Source organism: Mchenga conophoros, linkage group LG6 (assembly GCF_057382185.1).
Source record: "Mchenga conophoros isolate Kocher_MC1m ecotype Shallow Benthic linkage group LG6, M_conophoros_male_GT1.1, whole genome shotgun sequence".
Lineage (NCBI taxonomy): Eukaryota > Metazoa > Chordata > Actinopteri > Cichliformes > Cichlidae > Mchenga > Mchenga conophoros.
Window position 1 is genome coordinate 41,951,846 of NC_140531.1, and position 26,959 is coordinate 41,978,804.

At 48.3% G+C, this 26,959-nt stretch overlaps 1 protein-coding gene across 5 annotated transcripts in view; it reads right to left on the bottom strand.

Moving 5' to 3' along the window:
- sh3pxd2aa (SH3 and PX domains 2Aa) overlaps window positions 1-26,889 on the bottom strand; it is a 98,911-nt gene extending 72,022 nt beyond the window's left edge. For 4 of the 5 annotated variants that reach the window (XM_085278126.1, XM_085278125.1, XM_085278124.1 and 1 more), the window contains exons 1-2: window positions 26,023-26,888; window positions 12,761-12,841 (exon numbers count right to left, since the gene is read on the bottom strand). In XM_085278126.1, coding sequence (XP_085134252.1) covers window positions 12,761-12,841; window positions 26,023-26,118 — 177 coding nt within the window. In that variant the 5' untranslated portion in view covers window positions 26,119-26,888. Of the gene's footprint in view, window positions 1-12,760; window positions 12,842-26,022 lie in introns of all 5 variants that reach the window. The other variant, XM_085278127.1, reaches the window with a different exon arrangement.
- Window positions 26,890-26,959: the final 70 nt, after the last annotated feature.

Below are 26,959 nucleotides of genomic sequence, written 5' to 3' on the forward strand. Positions count from 1 at the left end.
ATACATTTGTTTCACCATGATTCAACTGTTTATTCATTCATGTAGCCGACTAAAGAAAAAAATCATATAATGTGCTCCATCATTTTGTGACTAAAACAGAGACAAAGCAGGAAGATGTAACTGTAACCAGCAGAGGTCGCTCATCTTATCCACATGAAACCTGAAGATGTCTGTCTCTGAAAACATGGAAACATCCACCTTCAAGAGAACGTTCCAGCTCAGCGTTTGGTCCACGTAGCTTTAGCAGCGACACAGTTATTATAAGAGCGCTTTAGTCTCAGTTCAGCTTCACTGAGGAACGACGGGGCTCAGAGACTAACAGCAGCTCTGCTTCATGCACATGTGCTAAGAATAGAGCCGCTCTGTAAGGAGCTGTGAGAGTCACTTGGCACAAACTTGGGGGATGCCACAGCGCCATTACAGCCAACTGATGCCTCACTTCCTGTTGTGGGTTTACCCCGAGCTCTGCAGGAGTGGAACAGAGTGGAATGGAAACACACACGAACTTCTGGAACAACTCATGACTGTCCTGACAAAGCAACCATGTGATCTGCTGAGTGAGGCCGCAGGCTCGAGCATGCTTCTCCTCACTGGCGAGCGCACGATAAGGTCGCTGCTCTCGCTGTCGTGTCAGTATGCAAACATCCCGTCACAGACAAAGTCAACATGCCGGCGCTCGCTTTTACACCCCGGAGCTGTCAGATTCCTTCTGCTCATTCCCAGATTTTATAACTCGGACGCTACCAGAGAAGCTCGCCATGACTCACAGTTCAAAATAATCCTTATGTACATGAATGCAACACTTTGTTTGTTTAACTGTTTGAAACAAGCTCCTCCTTCTTCAAGCCAACCCTCTTCTGATTGGCTGCCCCTCCCAAACAGAAGCGAGCAGTGTGTAACCTGAGCTTTTGGGTCAAATGTCGACCTCATTAATTGAAAATCTGGACGTGTTTAATAAAAAGATTCACCATTATGACAGAAAACAAGGAGAAACCTGGCGGGTCTCCATTAGAGAGCCTCCTGAAATCTTTATTTCATCACAGCTCGAATCCAACGAGCAGAAACTAATGGAGCACATGAATCAAGCATGAGCATGCATTAGCACCCAGCAGTGTTCAGTTTCAGAGAGGCAGATGTCTCCGATTGTGGAGGGAAGGCGTTCCTTTCCAACCACAATCACTCACAGTTGTGTCTCTAAACTTAGACCGGCACCCTGGCAGCAGATCCGGACAGATCGCTGCCCGCAGTGGGCGCATTAGATCAGGTCGGAACATGATATGCTGGATTCCTGAACGCTTTAAGCAGCGAATGCATGCGTGGGAGTAAGGCGGGGGGCTTGGATTTGTCTCAGAGTTGAGGCTCTGTTCATGAATATGTCGACGCCGCAGGGTGTTTAACCCCACGTGGCGAGCCGGGCTCCCCTCGCTTTCAGTACGACAACAGGTGCAGGCGTGTGTTGATGTTCGTCCATCTGCAGTCGCTCTGTCATCACTGCCCAACCCCGGGCTGCAGGGCCCGCTGTGAGCTTTGGAACAAGGCTCGAGAAATGGACTCTGACCGGGAAACTCCCTCACTGGAATGAGATCCTGTTTTCTCTAGAGGATGAACCGGAATTCCAGCTTATCTCAACTCCTTGTGGCATCTGCAGTCACACAAATACTCACAATCAGACCAACAGGAAGACCTCTAATCTTTGCAACATTAAAGGGCTTCAGACAGCATCTTTCTGCCTCTTCTGTAGTCTCACATGAGCACCAAGCATCGTGTCTCTAATAACGCTGATATAAAAATGTTAGCTTTGAGTCATATTCCTGCACGCTGCGCTGAAGCATGTTTGCAGTTTTAGGAAGCTGTGCGAGGTGTAACGTCTGCAGGTCCCTCACCAAGCTTAGGTAGCATACAGACTAAGTTTCTATGAGTTTTTAGCAATTAATCAACATCAGCTCAATTCAGTTTTATCTTATTAGCACCCAGCGCTGAGAGACACGCCAACAATCAGCGTTTGGCGACAGAGTCACTCTGAGAGCAGATGTTTCTAATTTTAGCATCATCCTGTCGATGATTGGAAGCGGTCCTACATTTGTTTAATGCACGTGTTGAAGGACATATCCCAGTCGCCGAGGTTCCTCCCAGTGTTCCTGGAAGCCGGGGTAAAGCCACCCAGAGTCGGGATGTAGGGCCAAATATAATCAGCTGTCAGCTTTGTCAGAATCCAGAGGAAGAGGACAGCCCACTGAGGTTTAAAGCTTTCATCTCTGCAGTTTTAATCAGCCAGGAGTTTGTCTGGTCATGTGACCTCCGAGCTGTGGAGACGTCGTGTAACTGGTTCATATATCAGTGCTTCCCTTTTTAAAATCACTGAATGCCGGTATCGGCCTAAAAACATCGGCTATCCGTCAGACTCCAGTAGTTACTGGTTTAGCTGGTTTTAAAGATCAGCAGGTGAACGTGCGGCCACAAATTCCGACTGAAACTTTTATTCGGCGCACTTTACTCTGAAGATGAAGTGGGTAATATCATCCGAGCACTCGTGAGCTGGACTGCCAGTTGTGTCAACTCTGTGCTGGAGGAGAAGCTTGGCAGAAAAATGCGGTTTGTGAGGCACTCGAACAATCCGCACGCCTCTCCGTGTCGAACTCAAGAGTTCGGCACGAGTAGCGGTGTTAAGGTTCAGAGAAGTGGGTGCTTCGCTCACAAACGGCCATTAAAAATACATTAATCACAGACATAAAACAGCATTTGCTGTGAAAACCTCTGAAGACCGAGTCGGTGCGCCGAGTGCGAAGGAGAATGAAAAGAAGCTGTTTGCTTTCCCCCTCACAGGGTTTATTTTACCGGCGTTTGAGCTGCGACGACTTGACGTTTAATCCATAATAAAAAGCAGTTTTGAAGGGCAAAATTAATCAGAGTGACTATTTTATCCTGCGAGCTCTGCCCTTTATTTGCACCCAGCAGTTTAACCTCCTTTCACATTTAATAGAGGCACCGGCTAAATGCTCCAGTGGCATTTTCAGGCCAGTCATCGCTTCAGCAGCCTGGCTGAGTCCTGCGGAGTAAACCAACAATATCTTTGCTCTTTAGAGCAGCTGCAGCCTCGGTCCAGGGCGAAGAACATGGGCGTGTTTAGTTTGGGTTAAGAAAGTAGGCCAGCCAGCTTACAGTTACACTACAGGCAGAGAGGAGAGGCCCTCACCTGAGCCAGAGTTCAGCGCTAATAAAGCAGCTGAGGACCTAATTTAGCCGTGCTGGCGGTCTCCAGAGTTTCCGTGCTGACAGCCAGGACCGACCTCGGGCGGCGTGGCTAAACCTCATTCTCCTCCCTACGGGGTGAATCGGTGTGTGTTGGTTCTCAGTGCACTCCATGGCTGAGGGTGGGGATGGTATATGAGACGTGAGGTTTGGAATACAACCACGAGTGGGCTGAGAGAAGCAGGAGGCAGAAAATACTGGAAACCAAGTGGGAGAAACCAGAAAAATGTGGATTCGAATTAGCCGTCCCTGATTGGTGCCAAGTTATTTATACACAAGGAACTCGTGGAGAGGATAAAAGAGTTTTATGTGAAATCAAACTTTGTGTTTTACACATTCGTGGACTTGGTGCCGTGAACTAATACCAACCCTGCTGCTAATGTCCACCAGTGGTCACGCACAGCACGCCAACGGAAAACAAATCTCACTGAGACCAGGATTATAACTGTGCTTGTAAAACCAGTTGCTCCCATTCATGAGAACTGGGCAAGGTTTCATATCGTTTGCATAATTTTTGTGGTGTTGAGTAATAGTTGGAGGTTTTTTGAAGGTCTGTCACGGTTTTCTCTGGACTTTGGCTGCTTTTTCACTCAGTGAGTCCTCGAACCATAAAAAGGCTCCAACTCAGAAGATCAACCAACGAGTCTACACACAAAGCTGGCAAAGGTTTAATTCTATCTTTAGGCTCTTTGTTACGAGAAGCCAAAAACACATCATTCATTTCCATTTCTTTAGCTGAAACTATGAAAAATGCCAAAGATAACACAGTCTGACAGGCATAAAATAGCATTTCTGCAGAAGCACGGTGACTGCAGAAGTGCTATTAGCTGCAAACTTGGTCTCAGCACGGTGTGCAGCGTGTCCATACAGAACAGAACAAGTGACAGAGCTACAAAAAACTACAGCACATGAATAATATCTAAAAATCACATCATAAAGAAAACAGAGACCTGACGACTGATCTGTTCCTTCAGCTGATCCATCTACTGCTCACTGAAGCCTCAACAGAAATGTCTGCGTGGCTTGGACACAGAGAGCAAAGGCTGAAGTATGAAACTTACACAAGAACTGAGGGAGCAATCAACATGTAAGGAGGGTCGTGAGCGAGGTACAGCAGCAGCTGCCTGCAGACATCGCTGAAACACGGTGGAGGCTCGGACACGGTGCAGGGCTGCACTTCAGCCAGAGGTGCTGGAGAGCTCGTTAAAGTTGAAGGAATCATGAACCTGAGAAAATACCATCAGATTCTGATCCAGCATAAAATTCATCACGATGATCCCAAACACACATACTAGTCACGGATCAGCTTCGTCAGAGCCCAGACTTCAGCATCATGAAGCAGTGACGGATCATCGTGACAGAGAACAGAACAAGAAGGCAGAAACATCCAAAGAACGTCAGTCCAAAACTGTTCCTGAACTACTCCTAACTATTCCTTCCACGGCGTCCTCAGAAACTTCCAGCTGTGCTGCAGAATAAAGGCGTTCAAACCAAATATCGACTTCCAAGCATGTTAGAGTTGGACAAACTCTGTTTTTGCCTCTAACAGTGGATTTTCATATATATTTCAAACTGACGAGACGTGCGCCGAGTTGGCGAAAGCGCTCGACCCCGAGAGTTTGGAAGCTGCGCTGGATCGGCTGGGGAGGAGATAGGAGGGTGCACAGGTGGTGAAGGTTGAAGCCAGGGAGGCGTTTTTGCAGAGAGCCAGAGACGGGTGAAGAAAACAGATGTGCAGGCAGAGACGCAGATCGACAAGTCGCAGGAAGTTGATGTGAACGAGGAGTGTGAGGCAAACGAAAAAGGGAGACGACGGCGTGAGAGATTTTCTGTTATCTCTGTGCTCCTCTACCTCCACCTCTCCCACGTGTCCTATCCTGCCTGCTGTTTACTCAGTCCTTGTTTATTAAGCTACAGGCAGCGAGATAAAGCTGTGCTGGGACCGGCCACCGATACTGCAGATAAGGAGCACTGTGAGAACTTCAGTCCTGGATTCAGCACAAGTTTGTGTTTGGAATGACTGATGGGAGACGTTCCAGGCGCTAGCAGAGCGTAGATGGCGTCAGATTAAGGAAGCACGCTCGATTTACTTTCAAATACACAGGATTGGGCTGAGGTTTCCTTTAGCACCTCTGTCAGTGCGCCCCAGGGCAGCTGTGGCTACAATGTAGCTGCCATCACCAGTGTGTGAATGTGTGTGTGACTGAATGTAGTGTAAAGCGCTTTGGGGTCCTTAGGGACTAGAAAAGCGCTATATAAATACAGGCCATTTACCATTTTTACCATTTAGCACGTTTATAGCATTAAAGGGCAAACAGCAGACTGTGTCGGGCATATTTGAGCCCACATTTTAAAACTAAAAAGAGCGAATCTTAGTAACAACTGAGGAGGCCTGATGTCACTAATTTGCAGGACACACTGTGTGGCACATGGATGCACATTCCTGCTATGAGCTCCTGAGTAAATGAGAGACTGAGCACAGTCCTCGGTTAATGAGTCGTGAGTGATAAATCGTTAGCGTATGAATCCTGAATAATCTCCTTTCTGACTCTTGGAATTATCATAATTTACAAATGTGCTTAATGTTTTATTCAGTGCGACTTTAAACGGGCGCATAAACTCCACTGCTCTGTGACGCCGCAGGACCGCAGGTACTGCCCCCTGGTGGCCATTAAGAAGAACGTGATGTTAAGTCATGCTAACGGCATCTCCAGGCTGCAAAGTGTTATTAGTGACGTTTTGACCACGAGTGGTGCATCGTTTTTATGCGTGGGCCTAGTTTATCACAAAGAGCAGTCCTGCGCCAGCCTTGCTGGGCCTCGTGCTCACTGGTTCAACCTTAAATAAGATCTCAGTCTCTTAGTTTGGCTCACAGTTCCACTCATATCTCTTCTGGGGAATCGTCCACTATCACAGCGATTTGAAGTGTAGATGTTATCGTGCCGTCCTTTGGCCCCGGTGACGCTACTGCCAGTCGCTCCGCTTCCTCGCTGCATTTATTACTGATTGGACGGGAGCCGAGTCCAACCCACCAATCAGTGGGTCCTCCTAGTTGCTGCCCTATTTAAGCCCAACAGGGCTGTGACTCAGGGTGGGCTGTGATTTAATGTGAGCAGTGCACCTTCTGCCTGTGATTCAGTTCATAAATGCTACAGGCAGACACTGGGAGGATGTGTTCTGCTAACAGGCAGATACTGGGAGCAGTTACTCGCTGCTGCCTGAGGCTGGGCCGGGTTTAGACACACACTGCACACACACCAGGAGCAAAGGCAGTGGTGCTTTCTTCCTGGCGAGGAGTCAGCAGGTTGTAGTTTAGTCATCCTGTGAGCTGGTTGCTTTACTTCCTGTCTTTGATTTAGCAGCACTCTCAGGCCCTTCAGTTTGTCCCCTTCTTGCTTGTGGACATTAAACATCGCCACCAAAACCAACAACATCTGGTTGCACGTCGGTTCTCTCTCCCCCAACTCAGCTGGGACCCGTTCCTGCAAACATTCCCACCATCTGGTTCCTGAAGCGAAGCGGCTTCCCGGCAGCGCGTGAAAGATGCATCTATCCATCTTCTAGATGATCTCTCTGGGATGCATCTTCAGTGATCTGCGGTGGTGGGGTCACGGGGGGGTTAGTGTCTTTAAACATTAGACCCAGCCGGGATTAATCAAGCCCCGGCTTGCATCCCACCAGCAACCAACCACAGATCAAGTCGCCTCACAGACTGAGGCCCTGATTGGCTCAGTCGTTGGAGGATTTTGCAGAATGGCGTTCCTGCAAAGCCTCTCTGAGCACTTTCCAGTCTCCTTCCACCAGCTCCTGGTTCTTCTTGCTTGGGCACCAAGTCCCAGATTGTTTGAACACACTCGTTGCTTCAGATGGGCCAAACCGTCTTCCTCCACGTCTCAGTCTCACCAGTAGCCGGAGTCATGTTTTATACTTCATGTGTTTATTTTTCACCCCACTGCTGATAACATGTTGTTCAGTCACTGAACAGTGAAAGCTGCTCTGTGCTCAACAATATCCGGACATACAGAGAACGCCACCCGCCCTCTCTGAACAACAGACGCCGCAGGAGTGTAAAATAAATACTGTGTGATTCACCAAACGGTGAACAGAGGCTCGTCATTCTTGGGCAGAAATGTAATGAAATAGCAAAAAGAACCTTGAGCAACTTCTTTGTTCAAAGCTCAGCGTGAAGCTGCCGGAGCTCTCCCGAGTTCTCATCGAGTCTCCTTCCGAGCTCAGCGGCAGAGAAGAAACACAAACCTGACCAGCTGAGCGTGGAGGAGAGAGAGGAAAGAAAAGCAGAGTGAGACAGCCGACTGTCAGCTACCACATACATCGCAGGTAACAGGCAGCAAAGGAAACAGAGGAAGCACACTGTGGGAACGTGCAGAGGCCTTTATCTGCAGGCTGCCTGCGTATCTAATCAAATATTGCAAACCGCTGCACAGAAACACAAAACTACTGTAAAAACAGAGCTTTACGTCTGCACTGACCCCTGAGTCGAACCACAAAATGGCATGAAAACAGAATAAGTGACAGACGTGCAGCCATCAACTCCCAGCATGCACTTCATGCTGCCAGTGTCTGGGAGCGAGAGCAATCAGAAGCGAGTGAGGACACAGAAACAGTTAACCGGCTGTTTGCTGGTGACGACACACAGACGCTGGCGTTGGGAGGATTTGTGCTCATTATAAAGGCTACTTCACGTTGCCTTCAGCTTAACCACGCGGAGCATTTCTGCTCAGCACGGACGCTTCGTGTTTCAGGTCGACTGTCGCGCTTCCTTCTGCCGCCTCTCTCGCTCCTTGAAACACTTCCAGTCACACTGCTGACTTTTTCAAGCCACGGAAACGTCCCACAAACAAATGAACTGTGCTCATTCATCCTAAATTTAGCCCCTCTCCCGACCGCTTCGCTGTGACTGTGGGAAACGCTGCATACTCCCCCCCTCTGCTCTGGGTCCAGTGAGGACCCGGCCTGTAGCCGTCTTCTCAACTGCTTGATTGTAACTCAGAGGGACACGTCCAGTGTTTGGCGTGTAGGTGTCCTTCCTTTGCCTCTCTCTTTTCTCTCAGGCGCACACGCCCATAAATAAAATAAAGCAGCCTCGACCTGAAACAATGGGCTGAGTTACAGTTCGTCCACAAAGCACCTCAAGGACAACGAGGCTGAGCTAGCGCTCTGTCCATTCAGCAGTTTGTCCTCGAGGATGGCATACCGATAACGCCTCGCGGTCTAGACACACGTTTCCATCAAACGGCCCACATAGAGGTTAGAGATTCACGAGTCAGTGACCTTCTTTGTAAGCGATTTGACCACAGCGACTGTGTAATTTGCTGTGCTGAATATATACGCGCTGCCGTTTTACCAGAAACCTGCTGCTAGCATCTGTTAAGCTGCTTCCAGCCTTGAGACTCAGCAACTAATAAAAGGGATTTTTGGAAAGCCGTAGCATGAAAACCTCCCTGAGCCGCACATTCAGTAGCTGTAGGGAAGCTCGTGCGAGTGCGGACTCGGACGAAGAAGAAAAAGAGTGCTTGTGAAGGCGCGTGCCGACAGAGTACAAATGAAGAGCCTCGTAAAGGCGTGAGTCAGAGGCCTCCTTTCACATGGAGAGCCACGCCACAGCTTTAAATAGACAAACTTCAGCAGAGGCCCAAGGACACCCGGAGCGCCATCACCCGCTCCTCACGGCTTCCTGGAATACAAAAGGCCGCTTTGTAAAAAGTGACCTCGAAGAAACGCAGATGATCAGAATACTCATGTCTTCCGTCTGCATCACTGCGTCAGTACCGTCACTTACCGTTAAAGCTTTTGTTCCAGCTCTCCACTGCTTCATCACCTCGTCATCATCATTCCACCTTTCCTCCCGGGACCGCTGGCTGACCCGGGCTGCTCCCTGTCCCGGTTTCCTGATGATTAACTCGGGCACTTCTGCCAGAGCTGCTCACGAGTCAGGTCTGAGTCAAAACCACATCCGTGCAGCCAGCAAGAGCCAGTCAGTGAGGAGGACTGGTGCACATGTATGTGCTTATGCTTCAGGTATGTGTGCTGGAGGCTTCAAAGTGAACGCATGTGGCATCACAGCCCTGCGCCCGACCAGGACGAGTGGAAACACTGTCAATGACTCTGCCACCAAGCAGAGCCCAGCGAGCTGTGAAACACAAAGTTTAGCCCAACTATTTATGACGACTTGGGGTTTTAGTCGTCCTGATGAATGTGAGCTGGTCGAAGCTGAGGCGTCGGCGTCTGCAACAGCAACAAGCTTCACCGGGACATCGAGCAATCATACTGAAGGAGATGCGAGCTGCTACTTTCAAGATGACGGAGCTTCTCCATCTCTGAGAGTCGGCCCAGACACCACTGGGAGGATGCTGGTTTGACAGCCCACATCAGCCCTGCTCTTTTACTGGTTGGACACCAATCACAGCATTAATCAGTTTGGCAAACTGGTTCCAGATAGTGAGGGCAGCTAGATTAAAATGCTATGGCAAATCAATAGTGACGTCTGTGACTTCCATCAGCAGCAGTTTATCTTTGACTCTTTTCATTATTTAAACATAAACGCCATCGAGTGAAATGTTGGGAAACGCCAAGCTCCAGCCAGAAGAAAAACACCATCCAATAAAGTGACACTGGATGGACGAGGTGGCAGACGGAGGTAAAACCTTTTCTCTAAAGAGTGTGGGATCCAACACACTCCTAACAGAGTGCAGAAAAAATGGTTCCCTCCAGGGCAATTCTGGCAACACTTTGCACTAATATATTCGTTCTATTATCCGTAAATGACTTCCTTTTTCACAGAGGGACACAAAATAGCACGAATATGGCTCCTATTATTTTTACCTTAACACATTCTCTGCACTGTGCAGACAGAAGCGCTTTGAAACCGAAGGATTTGTGAACTTCAGATTCAGTTTTCTCAGAGTTTTTGGCTACATTCAAACCACTCTCCATGTGTCTAATATCAAAGCAGGTGAGCTTCACTGCCCGTGCATTCAGCACAACATAAAGAGCCTGTTTCCGTGACTCATCCTATACAAAGTCAGTCAAAGCAACATCTGTGGTCCCTCTCATTTGGATGGCAGCCTGGAAGCGGGGCCAGTGTTTCCAGGAACACAGCCCGGTCTGGTTATTACTAGGAAACTGTCTTGGAATCCCAGCGGTGTTTGCCAAGGATTTGGTTAAACTGCTCTCCGGCAGTTTTCAGAGCTCCAGTCTGTGTTTTTCTCCCTTACGGTTACAGCAAGGCGGCTTAAAAGCAGCGGGGACCCCGCAGCAGATAAATGTTTGGACAGGAGAGGCTCCAGGTCTCACTGGAAACAATGAGATCAAAAAAGCTCCATCAAAGCCACCGAGAGAGATCAAAGTCCGGCAGGGAGAACTTCACTCTGAGTGCAAACACCGACAGAGACGAGGATTAGAAAGCTGGCCTGTCACTGCTGCCAGCGGTGGTTTTATTCATGAATGTCACCGTGGAAATGGAAACATCAGGAGGGGAGCCGTGCTGGAGCTGATGCACTGCAGTGTGATTTAAAGACGGCATCTGGTAAATGTTTGAAATATTTACCAGAAGATTCTTCACAACAGAGCTGACTGAGAAGCAGCCAAACTCTGTTGACACGACTTTATTTGACTCAATGAAGGAACCGAGTTAGACGACCTTTGCCCCCGTGACATCTCACATACCTAACAAAATCAATCGTGCTGCTGCTGACGGAGTCATTTTGTACAAAGCTATCCAGGAACCATTAAGGCTCATTAGTTTCCTCCCAGGCAATTTGAGGACCTCGCTGTTGTAGAAGGCGAGGTGAATATTAGAGGCATGAATCACCAAACACCACATCAGTACAAAATGATTATCACTAATAACTGTTTTAGAAAATAGGAAAACTTCTCTCACTGTCACTAAGACCTGATATAAATGCTGCCATAAGAAGGAGCCAGTCTGCCATCAGTCTGCCATCAGTCTGCCATCAGTCTGCCATCAGTCTGCCATCAGTCTGCCATCAGTCTGCCATCAGTCTGCCATCAGTCTGCATTCAGTCTGCATTCAGTCTGCATTCAGTCTGCATTCAGTCTGCCAATCTACTGCTGAATGACGCCAAGTTAGAAATTAATGCAATCTGTTTCTGATATTTCAGCAATTAGCTGTGATAAATCCACAGTCCACTCACATCCCCACAGGTACAATCGCCACAAATGTGCCGTCTGAGGCTACTTATGGCATTTGTGGACATTTAAGAACCAGAAAGGACCACGTTTTTAAAAAGGTGCGTATTTGCACCACATCTTGCACAATCTGTGATCTCTGTGTTTGGCAAAATACACAAAGACATTGGATAAATATTATTTTCACTGTTAGAGTTGCAGGTTTAATCACAGACTGTAACTAGTTTTGCCACCAAACCAAAAAAACTGTCACCAGAGGTTCGAGTACAAACCACAAAGGTGTGAATAAGTCCACCTACACAAAGTAGTGCCTCAGAGGGCCGCTGTTCAACCACTACAATGAGGAACTTTGTTCTTTCTGAGTGTATGAAGCATTCATACTGTTCTGTGTTTATTACTCTACCTCTCTCTTTATTCCAGTTTGGGACTAATCAGCTGCAGTAGGGGTGAGGGTCCATTTTTCACTGGTCATCAATGGGACCTTTCAGAAAGGACTTTTCCTCTGCTGATTGAAACATCGTTCCCTGCTGGACGAGCACACTGGAGCTATTGAGATGTGCTCCCTGTAACTCTCACACTGTGGCTCTGTTATATTTACTAGTTATTGGTAGACCCCTGGTGCACTCTACATATGGTATCAGCTTGCAGTAGGGCAAAGGTGCGAGGGGGCTGAAGGAGTGCACATAAACATTCTCCCAGTATGGAAGAGTCCATGTGAAAGATACAGGAAAGGTTTTCATTCCCACTCCTGCCTCATTCCAAAATAAATAGTCCCAAAGAGACACCGCAACAACATTTTAAACAAGGGAGTAAAGCGTCTGAGCCAAGACAGCAAAGCAGAAAAAAGCCTCCTCCGTACGAGGCTCTATTTAAAGAAGCCACCAATCAGAGCAGCGCGTAGCATCTAACGACAAGCCACTGCAAAGCCTGGTACATTAAATTTGACTTCCATGTGGCTTTCTTGCTTGTACCATAAAAAAGGCCTGTCAGCTCCCTGACGTTTTGAGGCCAAGCCAGCGACGAGACGAGAAAGGAAGAAGAGCGGGAGGAGAGAGAGGTGCAGGCTGAGGCATACAAGCCACGTCTCCCCCGCTCCCCCGCCAATTACTAACTCACACATCGATTCATTGAGGCGGCGAGGTGTGGCGAACACGGCCAGAGACACGGCAGCAGCAGCAAACGGGTGCCAGGTTTACACATTAATCTATACAAAACAATGCTGCAAGTTCACACGCTCGACCTGCTGAAGAATACACCAGCGAGCGGCGGCAGCGTCGGGGACTTCAATCCAAGCACGGCCCACACAGGGCAGCAGAGCGGGGCGAGGCTGATGGGGGATTACCTGTAGGTCAAAGAATTTGCTGTATCTTCTGTAGATGATGTGGGAGGTGTTGTCCGAGTAGGTGACATTGATGAGATACACCTGCAAAGACAAAGAAGGCAAAGTTAAAACTGCAGCTTGGTTTAATCTTTTAAATCCAGAAGACTTGTTCAACACTTCCACCTGAAACAAAAGCGCACAAGCTTGGACTGCGAAAGTCACAAACGCAGCACATGTGACAGAAACGAAGCACCACATAGATGCACACATAGATGCACACATAGATGCACACACAGATGCACACACAGATGCACACAGATGCACCTACGGTGGTAGGTTCTTTCTCGAGTTGCACAAGGTTGGGTTTCAATGCAACAACAACAGCCCGGCTGAGGGCTGATAGAGGGACACTTGGTAATGGTGATGGTTTCTGTCTGTCCAGCTGCTCTGCTGGAAACAAACTCGCAATCGTTCGCCTAAAGCACTGATGCATCACAGTAGCTGACGGTCATAAAACCGCCATCCAGCCACAGGATGGACGGTGACATCATCCCTCTTTTCCCCGCACACTGACCTGGCGGCCTTTACCCTGCCAGATGAAGCCACGCTGCAGCCCTGAGAGGCCTGATAAGTTTGAGATAGAGTCCATTTATCTGTCAAGAGGAGCTAAGTGATGCTGCCATCATCTCTAATCTAATGAAACATAGATAACCAAGGTAACGGATCCAGAGGCCAGGAAATTTTCATCAGAGACGTTAAGAGCAGGTGGGATCTCTCAATTGCTGTTATAAAGGCGCTCAGAGAAGACCTGGATGTGAAATTACTCGAGTGGATAAGCTGTTACGTAACAGACTGCAAGCTCGAGCTGCCGTGGGCACAATCGAAGATGGTCAATAAAACAACGTTTTTTCCCGCATAAAGGAGTTTTTGGCGCAGCCCAAAGAGGTTTTAGTCGGCCCCGAGAAAAAAGGTTAAAACAACGCCACCGCCAAAATGACAGGAAGTGAGAATAAATATTAAAATTATCTCTGAATGTTTTTATTAGCAATTTATGTGAAACAGCTGTTCACCAAGCAACACGCAAGGCTGCACAAAGTGCTTCCTGTTCTGTGTAGGCCGAATATGAAACACGCTAAATGCAAATACAGAAATGCTGAGGACACATATTCAGGATGGATGGAAATACAGTGGACAGCAAGTCAGACACAAACCTTCATTACAAATGTTTCCTTAACAGAAAAAAGGCTCATTTTTACATAAAAGTTCACCTTCGTGGTTAAAAGTGACTTTGATTCTTCAAAACTGAAAGTCTTCCACAGCTTGTAGATGCACAGTCTGATTCTCAAAGATGCTCTTTTTGTACCCGATCGTGTGACATGTTACCAGTTAACTTGATTTGTTTCTTTTTAGTTCAGGTTCAGTTTCCAGTCGTCGCCCCATCACGACGTTTTTGAGACATCAAATTAAAAATGTGCTCTTTTTTTCCATGAAACATTAAAACGTCTCAGTTCAAACGTGCGTTTAGACGTTGACATGTTTTCTGTGTCGTAGTGGGAAAAAAGTATTGGTTTTATTTAAGGTTTGTAACTTTTTTTGGAATTTCAGTTTGTAGTTCTTGTTACGTTTAGACACTTAAAGTATTTTGGCTGTGGGAGGAACCCCCGGTCATCCTCGTGGTCGTCATCTCTGGACTTTAGTTCTTGCAGGTTTGAGGCAACTAAAGCTGCTGAAGTCAAGGTAACGATGGTAACTATGATGAAGAGACACTGACGTTTATCGTGGTTTCAAATCTAGGATGAAGGTTTTTCCCTCTGCTGTTGCCAGAGACGATCCAAACTTCACTTGTGGTGCTGCTGCTGTACTTATAAGCTACATACAAGTAAAACAGCACTGTCACCCAGCCAAAGCATTTCAGTAAAGTGGCCTAGACGCAGCGCAAACAACTGCCTTTGCCTCACGTATAGCATCAAACAGGCGGTGTGCGTTTCCCCGGTGAGCCATTGCTGCTCTTTGTTTCAGCAGATGCCATCTTTTGGGACTGATCTTACGCCGTCACTCCAACCCTCCGTACCTGCCAAGAGTCTCAAGAGCAGCGGCGAGATGAATGAGGTTGAGTCAAAAGCCTCAACGTTGACGCAGGAAGGGCAACAGCCCGAACAAAGGAACTTCCACAACAAAGGCGGAGGGTTAAAAGGCCTCGCCGCTGCGGTACGTTCACTCTCGTGCAAACACGGCTGCTGGCATGCAGAAGCTGCAACTGTCACACGACAAACGTGCACGGTGGGGTGTCGCCACAGTGATTAGCTCTGGCATTTACTGCTATGAAAATGTGCTCCCGGGGTCACGCTGAGTCCCAAAAATGGCTCCAGCCACCGTCAGCAACATCCAAGTGTCTGTGTGACTTCTGTAGCGTAACAAGCATTTGTGAGAAGAAGCAAAGAGCTCGTTTTACTGCTCCTTAATATCAAAGAAAAGAGTTTCTGAAACTAAATCAGCTGCTGGTTGAGGTGTCCTCGGGTAACACGAGGCCTCGTCCCTTCAAAGCTTCATGTAATCATAAATAAGGAAGCAGAAACACAAACGTGCTCTTGGCAGCTCACATCAGACTTGGCCTGAGGGAGGATGGAGGTTCTGCCCCCGGCTCTTCTCACAGCTTATTTTTGCTGAATGACGATTATTTTTAAGCAGTTTATAACAGCAGTGCCATCACTGTGTTTAAGCCGGTGCGATTCAAATATCTGTACCACTGTTAGATTCATCAGAGTCACTGTGCTCAGTAACAGCTGAGCAGCACGATGAAGACGACGAGACGTCTAAATAACTACGGCATCGCTGTCTATGCGATTACCTACAGAGTGACGCGATGCTGAACCTGGATGACGGGGTCACCAAAGAAGATCGCTTCATTCCCGTGGCTCAGATTCAGCCATGATAAAGACCATAAAAACAACATTCAGACTTCTGACCCTCCCGTCTTTAAACTTTGAGACTCATCAGACCAGGCAAAGGTTTCTGATTTAGAGGAGTCTGCGTGAAGCTTGGTCTCAGTTTCCTGTTCTTATCTGCTGTGCTGTTCAGAGATACCGTAGCTGTAACTAGCAGTCATTTGAGTTGCTGATCGTCGTTTTTTTCTCCATCCTGACTTTCTGTTTGATCTTCAGCAGGTCAGCTCGACCTACACGCCTAAAGACATGAAGTCGTTGCCATTAATGAAGTTTCTACGAACTCAAATCTGATTCCAGGCGTACTGAAAGGTTTAAGTTTAATTAAGATGAAATGCGATTCCTCCACGACCTTTTCTAACTCAAATTACTTTGAAACTTCCAGGGAAAAAAAAAGAGTTCCACGTTCCTCTAGGCTACAAAAGACATTTTTCCCATGAACTTTGCATAATTTGGGGATGTTTTCCACAACTGTCTAATATGTAGGACACAGCTGGACACGGTCTGCTGTGGACGCATTCCCACTGTTGAGTGGGTTAAGTAAGGGAGCTGCCCTGTCCTCCATCAGTGCAGGTCGATGTCACGCCGACGGGCTTGTCAGGCTGTAGTGTGGAGGTTAAAGATGGGCTGACATCAGTCAGGTAAGTCCTAGAAAAACAGCTCATGATAGAGTTTGGACTTTTCTCTGTTTCCAGAGTTGAAAACTGCAGCGCTGGCATGCTGATGTCATGCTGATGTCATGCTGATGTCATGCTGATGTCATGCTGATGTCATGCTGACGTCAGACAGAACCATGTGACGAGGATCAGCCTGGATGATCGAGTGTGGGAGCAAACTGTGTGCGTAAAGCGAGTCTTTGTCATGTCTCTGCAGCAGTACTTCGACATGAAGCAGCCAACACAGACTTGGATCTAACAGCACGCAGCAGTGCAATTTTACCAAGTGGCTGTGTGTATATGAGTGCTCTATAAACTCCTCTGACCTTAATGGCATGCCAGACTATCATCCTCCCATCATGCATCTGGACCACTTAATTCGACTCGGATGAAAATCCGTGCTGAGCTTAAGTGTAAGACGTGAGCCAGGCGGGAGGACGTGGACTCAGTGAAAGGATCCAAACCCCAGAAGCAGATGGGCATGTGATGGCAACCGCAGTGAAAAACACAACCGACGAGGTCCCGGGTCTGCTCGAGCCCAAAATATCACGCTTTAACCGAACGCCCTCCCACTCCCTGGAATAAACTGCACACGCTCGGCCCCGCCGCTGCCGCCTCTCAGGATAAATCTAGCAGCAAACATCGTCTGATTGGCTGCTAATTACATTTGTATCATTTCTGTTTGCATTTTACATGGTAGCTGCATTTTCCAGACACTCATGCAACTAAAATAAGGCGAGCTGAGATGACTCAGAGCTCGAGTCCGCCCAGTCGTGAGAGCATAAATGCCCCGAATCAACTGTTTGATTGACTCACTCAAATGTCAGTTAGGAAATAATCTGTCTGCCTGTTAAATAAATGCAAATCTGCAAATTAACTCGCATACATTTTTCATCACCACAGACAGGGAGCTAAAAAAGCTGCGATTGCTGCACAGCAGCAGGACCAGGCATTGCTGCAAGGCCAAAACCGAGGCTGAGATTTGTGTGAGGAGGCCACATTAAAACATCTGCGTGATCTCGGGGTTTCTGACAGTGAGCTGAGAATAACCAGGCCTGCATCTGGAAACAGGAAGGAGTTTGACGCTAAAACCACGAGATTAGGAAACAATGAGATGAGACTGACGTGAGAAACAGCCCACAGCTGCTACAGAATAGGAGAAATACATAGGATATATATGTAAGAATAGAAGCTTCTCATCAGGCGCCACAGCACTGACGTGTTCGTCCTTCAAACCAGTCAGAAAAAAAGATTCACAAAGAGCGTGAACAACAACGCGGGGAAAAAAACTCCCAAAAAACAAGGCCTGGGAGGGAAGCACGTCCCAGATAGGAAGAAAAGCACTCACACATCTGCTAATCCCACAGAGGGAGAGCTGCTTGAAAACAAAAGTTTTATTCATGCTCTGAAGCAACGACAGAAACACGAGTTCTTACGACTGAACAAATTGGACCTCTGATTATTTCATCGTGTTCGTCTGAACCGGTTATGAATATTCACGCCGAGCTTACAGCTCGCTTTATTTCCCCCCGCCTCGCCTCTGTAGAGCGCTCCTCTAATTACCAGGACGTTAAAATAATTCATCGACAATCGCAGATCACGGAGAACGTATAAAAACACAAAAACAAAACTTACAGCGTCGGAGAAGAGCCAGGACCCAGCCTCGCCGTTTCCAGGACAAGAAGGCAAAGGAGCCGAGCTCTTGGTGGGGCCCTGAATGTGGGCCCAGCCACTAAATGCGCTGAACCCCGCCTAAACTATATTTAAAGGAACTTATAAAACAGACGGGCGGCATGCTTTCAGACCATCAAAGAAAAAAATCGAGCTGGAAAAAGTCAAGTCTTTCCACATGGAGCTGGTCTAAATATACTCGAGTCTAATAGGGTCACTTAGTCGAGAGGTTAGCAACTGACGGTAAAGCTTTAAAGCTGTTTGCTGACAAAAATGTCAAAGCAGCGACGCGAACTGTAGGACAGGCTCATTCTCGAGCCTCTGGAAACCCCTCCACAGATGCAGCCAAAGCTGTGGCCTTTAGCAGCCATGCAGCAGGACGCCGCAGCGATGCTTCGAAACTGTCAGCGAGCCGCTTTGAAGGGGCCCGGTCACGCCTCGCGTGCCCGAGCTGCGGCCGCAGGGAGTGTCTGCTCAGCAGGTAAAGTCCTGTGCAGCTTTGAAGCCTCCTTCATACAATTGCACAATACACAAGAACAATTCTCAAGTTATTCCATATTAGATTCCAGCGAAGTGAAAAAGCAGACAAGGTCGTGCGCTCAAATAAATCACTCTGCCAACGCCGCTTCAAAGGCGGGCTCTGCCCGGCGGATTCCCGGCTATTGAATTTTAGCTGGTCTGAGTCTGAACATCGGCGCTCGTGTGAGAAACCCAGAGCAACGTTAGACGGCTGACAGCACCACAACACAAGTTGCAGACTTCACAACCTGTGCAGCCTGACGGGCAGAGACACGTGAGGTCAAACTAAAAGCAGGGACAGCACGGAGCGAGCCGCTGTTTCCACGGAAGATCACCGAGCCTTCATTTGAGGCCTGAAGAGATTCAGCACATCAACAGGAAACCGTAAGACGAAGAACAGACAGAGCAGCACGAGTCCAATCATGTTCCTCCTCTCCCTGCTTTGGGCTTCCTGAGACGCCAGTGGCACAGGGCTGTAGAGCGTCTGCAGGCGCTGGAGGTAACCTGTGAGGAGCACGTCTCTGCAGAGCCCACGTAAGAGGCCGCCATCACTGCTCAGCTTTATGCTTGTGCAGACGCAGTACTGTCACGTCCTGGTGTTTTATATCATATATATGTGTTTTATATTACAACTATTCTTCCTCATACTGACGATTGTTATTTGCTTCCTGATAAATTCAAAAACAGCAGAGAAATAGGAGCAGGAAACACACAGCATGTCTTTATCCTGTCTTCCTTCTCTCACCCCAACCAATCACAGCAGATGGCCCCGCCCCTCCCTCAGCCTGGTTCTGCTGGAGGTTTCTTCCTGTTAAAAGGGAGTTTTTCCTTCCCACTGTCGCCAGAGTGCTGCTCATAGGGGGTCATATGATTGTTGGGTGATATTGTAGGCTCTACTGTACAATATAAAGCTCCTTGAGGCGACTGCTGTTGTGATTTGAAGCTGTATAAATAAAACTGAATTGAGGAGGAGCCAAACGTTACTGAACAGGCCAATCACAGTAGTGATTCCCAGGGATGTGCACGTCAGACTACCAGCACACCTGCGCTTTAATCTGACAGGTGATGTCTGTTGGCTTTGTCTGCAGCTTCCTGCTGATAGCTGCTAACCGCTGCCTCTGGAAACCAAACTGATGGGAGTTTATCTTCCAACTGCCGGCTACAGCAACAGTCTAAGTCACTGGATTAACTGTTTAAACTGACGTATTCGTGTGACTGAGTCTAACTGCTGCTGTACTGTAGCTGATTGCGCTCAAATATTCCTCGTAAATCATCCTTGTGCTTTGGGAGAGAAGCAGCATCTAATTCTAATAATGTTTTAACCAGTTTCCCTGACTATCTGTTAATCTCATGAAAAGAGCTGCAAGCCAACTCCATCTCCCTCCATCACTCCGCCTGCTCGCTCACATAAGATGCAACCGTTTCCCAAACAACAAAACCAAAGCCAGCACCGTGCAGGCCACACATGATGTCCACACGCACGCCATCTCTTATCAGCTCCAGTTATGACGTCATCGCCAGGAGGTGTTCACACACGTGCCTTCACCAAAAACACAGTCGTCGTTCTTTCCTCGATCATCAAACGCACGAAAACGACCTGAGGTCCTGGTGATATCAGCACGGCATGACGGCGCCCGCCTCAAACGCGCTGACACCAGCCGCCGCCCGCTGCTCATCAACCTCTCCCGAAACAAAAAGCAGGCGGCCTCGTAAACCGTCGTCTTCCCAGTTAGAGGCGAGTCTGGAAAAAGGCGCTCTTTTTACTGAGATATCAGCCTGTGTTTGATAGGCCAATAAACATGCGAGTGTGGACGGCCCTCTGAAGAGATGTTTTACGGCGCCAAATAACAGCGTCTTCCAGCCTGGGCCTCGGCGCAGCGCAGGAGTCTCTGGAAAATGAAACGTTATGGGACTGGGACTTGTAGGGAAACAGAAGCTTAAAGTAAACATGGCCGTGCCCGGCCTGCTTTCTCTTTTATCACCTCCTCCTGCTGCAAGTACACAAACCCTTTAAAAAAAGTGTGTGTTTGATTCGTGTTTGCGACTCAGCGGTCCAGTTTCCCCTCTGACAAAAGCCAGGCTGTAATCCCCCCCTCCCCTCCCACAGGATAAGCATTTCCAGCTGGTTTCACAAACATTACAAATGGGATTCAGTGTTTGCCACAGATTGTGTCTTCCTCTCGTCTTCTCCGCTTCCCTCTCGCCCCGCCTCCCACTTTTCTCTCCTCACAGTGACTCGCCTCGTCCCTTGAGACCGGGTAGCTAGGGAAACTAGGCCACAGACTAACCGGCTGAGACCGTGGAGCTCCAAACACAGTACGGCTCTGAGAAGAAGCTCCTCTTACGCCTTCACTGCACACACGAGTGGCCTGGATCGCGCTCAGCAAGCCTTCCTATAGAGCAGGACCGATTTGGGAAGCTCGTGTTACACGACTAATCCACTCTAAGGGAGAAAGAGCCCGCGCTGCACTGAAACCGTGTCTATATTATCAACAGTAGACCATTAATTCAGTGTCTCCGAGCACCTGCCTGTGGGTGTATTTTCAATTAGCCTGCTAAGAATAATTATTTGCTTTCCGTGTGTGTTTTTGAGGAATAATTTGACGTTCTGAGGAGTGCATTTATTCGCTTTCCTGCCGAGAGCGAGCTTAGAAGACTGATCTCCTGTCTGTGTATTAAGTATGGAGCTGGAGGCGCACAGAGATCAGCTTAGCTCCAGTTATTTTCATGCTAATGAGCACAAACACTGCAGACAGGAGCAACCGGCCAGCCGAGCTCCGTCCAAAAGCAGCGGGACGCAGGAGACGGTGACTTTTACCATCCTAATATCTTAAACTAAGCTAAGATAGTGGTTTCCATCCCTGCTTCTTAATCTGTCACTTCTATGTTTAATGTATTAGTGGATAAGGCAGGACAGGGCAAAGATCTGGTGCAGTGACAGCTGGCTACATCTGCACCACCTGGTTTTCCTGCCTTTATCCTAGAGCTGGGCGATAGAACGATAACGATATGTATCGCGATATAACTTTTACTCGATAGAGAAATTAAGCTATCGCGATAGACCTCGCCGCTCAGCCAATCCAAATTAAGTAGCGCAGAGCCGAACCAATCACAGCCGCAGCGTCACGTCGCGTGACTTGTTACGTGCAGCACAAGTGCCAAGCCACACGTGTGTTTGTTTGGGAAGCAGCCAGCGGGTAATGGAGGAAATGAGTGTGCCGACTAGAAAAATCAACCGAGCGTGACCGAAGAGAAAACAGATGATGGTTCCAACGCCGGAGAGATTGTCGAACGGAAGAGCCATAGAAGCTCCGTAGTGTGAAGGTATTTCGGCTATTTCAAGTCTGACAAAAAACAGAGTAGCTGCACTGTAAATGTGCCGAAAGCAAGTCTGGAAATACAATAAACTGGTGCATGCGTCACACTGTGCGCCACGTTATTGTTTCGGTGAAATGAATTTCTACAATACTGTTAATTCTACTCTCTGCAGTGTTTAAATGCTTACATATACACACAGTTACTGTCCCTCCACACATACGACTCGGTTCTGCTTCTATGTCCCAGCTTTGTTTACTTTTTCCCACCGAGGCTTCTAGACTTCTGATTGGCCAACATTTCTGCACGGTTAGGAATCTAGCGCCACCTGCTGCTTTGGCATGTTCATAGCAGCGTTTTCCTTCATTTCTGCCTTTATGTGTGGACGAGATTATTTTTTAAAACGAAAACGGAAAATCTCCGTTTTCAAAAATACCCGTGTACGTGTGGACGTAGCCTCAGTCTCTGACTGGAAGCGCTAATTCGTCATTCGGCTTTTGTCAGACTAAAGTAACTGTTAAAACTGTTTGAAAAGCTCAGCTATACAACAAGGAGAGATTGAGAATTTCCTTTTAGTTCTCAGTTTATTTGATATTGACAAAAGTTAGTCAGTTTTGTCTGTTCTTCTGTAAAACAAACTAAGATTTATTTTTAGAATTAATATTTTGTTTCTAAGTGGAATTGACAATTTAGTCTGTTTCGTTTGTTCTATTTTGAAACTTAAACGCTTTAGCGGCTGCCTTTTGTGTAGTTTGCAATATTTGCCTTTATCTATCTGAAAAAGTCTCATGTTCCTTAAGTACATCTACCCTGTTGAACTTATTATGGGAAATAAATATTTAAAAACAAGCTGCTGATTATTTCACATTTTACTTGTGAGCAACGGCACATTTAAATCTTACAAATATAGTTATTTGGCTTATATCGTGATAGATATCGTTATCGCCTGAAATGAAAAAAACATATCGTGATATGAAAAAATCTCATATCGCCCAGCTCTACTTTATCCCAACAGAACAGAAGTAAAGGAATATTTTGTGTGTTTTTGAAACTCATCCATATGAGGAGATGTGGCTGCTTTGACTGAAGTGTCACTGCAGGTAAAAGCAACCAAAACGCTCCAATCAGGTCCAACGGATGGCTCCACACAGGGTGGTCGTCTTCTTTTGGGTCACCACAGCAGAGCCGTCGCTCGTCCCTCCATCCCTACTGTCCTCCTCAGTCAGTCCAGCCCACGAATCTCCTCTGAGGTCTTCCTCTTTTCCTCCTGCCTGGCAGCTCCTTCTTCATCGTCCTCTGTCCAGTATATCCACTCATAGTCACTCTGACGGACTGATCTCTAACCCTGTCCATGCTGCTCACTCCCAGTAAACATCTGAATATCTTCCATCGTCTCCAAACCATCACTGCAGCTCTCTGCACCGTGCTAACCCTAGCTAGCCCTAGCTTAGCTAGCATTAGTACTAACTTAGCATTCCAGCCCCATCTCCAAACATGCTCACTCCTGGTTTTCAGAAAGCTAAGACGGTGGCAGCCAACTGGTGACATTGAGGCAGTTGCATCTTTTATTTACAGTCTGTGTGCACTGCAGAACTGTGCTGCGACGCTGGACGTGTCACGTGCTCCTAAACAGGCCTTAAATGATTGAAAACAAGGTTTTTTATCTTCCTTCGTTTTCTGCAGCAGGTTCGTTGTGTCCCGGCACACTGAGGAGAATAAGTGCGCTAATTGTGTCCACATATCACTGAGCCTAAGGGCCTGCAGGAATGTAATTGCATATGAGCAAGATCGTGTTCCTTTCATGGTGGTCATTTATTTTGACTTGTTTATGAGCTCGAAATAGGATCTGAAGCGGGGATGTGAGGTGCAGAGCTCCGGCACAAACTCTCGCTGTCACGCTTATAACAAGTGTGGTATTGATGAGCGAGGCCACAGGAGGTGAGCTTCAGGAAAGTAATAATAACCACTGGAGCCTGTCACGAGGGTTCGCTTGGTCCAGAAAGTGGAGAATAAAGTGACCGAGATTCCTACAGGAAAGAGGTTTGATGCAACGAGGCCTTTAAGAGATTAAATACAACATTAACAGCAACTGGCTTTTTTTCAGCCATGACTGCAAAAAGGATTATTACAGGTTATCGAGGATGAACCGATCTGGCTTTCAAAGGAATAAAATCAAGCCACTGTGCACAAACCTGCTCTGCACATGCTCAGTGCGGAGCAGGGTCATCTCACCTTGGCACGAGCTTTCAAACAAAGAGGTTTAATGTACAGAATTTATCCTCTCATGATTTGACATCAACTTAAACTTCAGCTTCCTGGTTAAAAAAGAGCTTCTTCTCCAGACGGAGCTGATAGTGACGGCCGTACGAGATTTTATCACGGCTGCGATGTCCGACACGTCGAATGGCCTGTCAGCGAGGACGCGCTCTGCTCTTTACACTTGAGATTACAGACAATAACAGCTCACCGAACATCACCTTAAACTCATTCGGTCACTCGGTGAGAGCACACTCCTACAAACTCAGGGGGAGCTTTGGGGACAGCAGCCGGAGTCCTGGGACGGGCGAAATAACCTCCTGCACTTTTCTGATGAGTGCAAGTCAGAAGGTAAAGCGAGAAGATCCTTTTAAATAAGAAGGAACCGCTCTGTGAGTCCACGACAGGCCATCCGACCCCTGGATCCAACGCACAACGATGTAGAACAGCTTTAAGGTTTGCAGCACAAACGCAGCAGAGCGAGCAGCAACTTTATCGCCGTCCTCTTGCATTAAACAGAATCTGGTTTTGTTCTAGTAGCAGCTGCTCGAACACAGCCGTGAGACACATGGAGCGAGCAGATTATCATGTTTACCCTGTGCTGAAAGTCTCCTGCTGCTCCTGCCTGGACATCATCTCACAATACATCCACCCAACATCCACCCATCCATCTACCATCATCCTCCACTGATTCATTGAGCTGTTACAGGCTGAGAGGCAGAGACCCTCTGTACAGGTCACTCTACAGTAACTTCTAATAAATACTGACAGCTGTTTGTGTGACAAAACCCAGAGTTACAAAGTGCTTCACAAACACAAATATATGCGTTAAAAAGAGATTCAGAAACAGGCAAAGGACACATTGTAGAAACAGTCAGATTCAGTAAAAGGACTAGATGTTACACCCTGCATTGCTTTAAGTGGAGAAAATCTCCATCAAGAACCAACAGCAGCCTAACCCCACACGATGAGGACACATTACTGTAGTGTTATTAGTATTGTCTTCACTGTTGCAGCGTTTAGGCGCTGCTCGCCTTTCCTTGTGTGTTTGAAGGCATCTGTGAGTTCTGAAGGAAAATGCTGCTTCAAACGGAGCACCAGGGTTTGGGGCTTCCACCACAGGGAAGTCATCAGGCTGACACATGAACATCTGCAGGAAACTTCTTTTAACTGGAGCATCGTTTCCTCAAGAATGAAACAGAATCTTGACAGAAGTAAGAGGAAACGCTCAGCTGTCTGTAAAGGACGGTAACACGGACTCGTTACCGTGAATGTGTCATGCTCGTGAGCACAGCTCCCCCCTGAAGGTAAACTGTGGGTACAGTGTCTCCACAGTGATGCCCGTGTGTCCACACTGCACCAAAGCATGTCAGGAGCTCAGAACAACAATGAAGCTGATGAGCAGAGGCAGCAGGCTGGCTGTGTGACAGCTCACCTGTGCTCGTGCTCTCTGTGCTGAAGCGCTGCCCGAGCTCCGGCGCCTCCTTCGCTGATAGCCGCAACTCGAGCCGAGCTTAGCGGCTGTTCTCCCCCAGCAGCCAGGCCGCACGGAGAGACGGCTAAACGCTGCGTTTAGGAGTCACACTGTGACTGTGAACAGGCCGGACACACACACAGGGACACAGACACACACACACAGACAGAGACACACAGGGACACAGACACACACACACACACATAGACAGACACACACACACAGACAGAGACACACAGGGACACACACACACACACATAGACAGACACACACACAGGGACACACACAGGGACAGACACACAGGGACACAGACACACACACACGGACACACACAGAGACAGACACACAGGGACACACACACACACACACACACACACACACACACACACACACACACACACACACACACACTCGTGAGCGGGACCAGGTGCGGGGGTGCAGGTGACTCACGTAGTGCTTGGACGGACTGCGCCTCTTCTCCACGTCCACCACCTTGACGTCCAGCACGGTGCGCAGCTGCATCTTCACCCTGCAAAGGCTCTGCATGGAGGCGCGTGCGTGCGGCCGCGGGGCTCCGGTCAGCTGACTCTTATCGCGGCAGAGAAATCACCGCGCGCATCGCCGGTGTCGGCTAACGGTTCGGCGCTCCGTACTCGTGACGCAACCAGCATCCGATCCGACCCCAAACTTATCGACGGTCCATCTGAGCGCGTGCCCGTGAGCGGGTTCGCCTGCAGCCTCCACAGGCTGAGCCGGCGGCGGGCGGTCACCTCACAAACGGAAACGACGTGCGGCGGCTGCCTTTGTGTCTGCGGTCTGCATACCTGGAGCTGCCGGCGGAGGGGGGCGGGGCTTCACGCGCGTCCTCACGGCTGAAGACTAGAACGAGCCGGTACCGGCTGCGCCTCCATCCCGCTGCCCTGACACGGAAACCGGAATCTGTACCGCCACCCCCGAGCGTCCCCCTCTCAGAGAACCGGGAATGCTGTGGACATCTGGCAGCACGTGCGGCTGGGAACGTCACAGGCTAAACACCACAACCACCACTGTCCCACGCAGCGGCAGCTTTCTGGCCAGAGACACGCGCAAGTGGAAGTATGGATACAGATGTTTCACTGGCGACCAATCAGCGGCCGCCCCTCTGCTCCACATGAAGGAGCCAATTAGTGACTAAACACTGCCCCCCTGCGCACGCAGCAGCACCTTTAAAGATGCTTTTTGTGATCCCGCTCTGCAAACTGCAGCTGCAACTCCCAGCAGCAGGGGGCGGTGTGGTGCCGCTCCACGTGTCTTATGAGTGCGCTGTTTAACCTTTGATGTTACAAAAGTTACATCCTACATCTCCTCAAAGCTCTTCCCCAGTCCGCGCGTGTAAATAAGACTGACC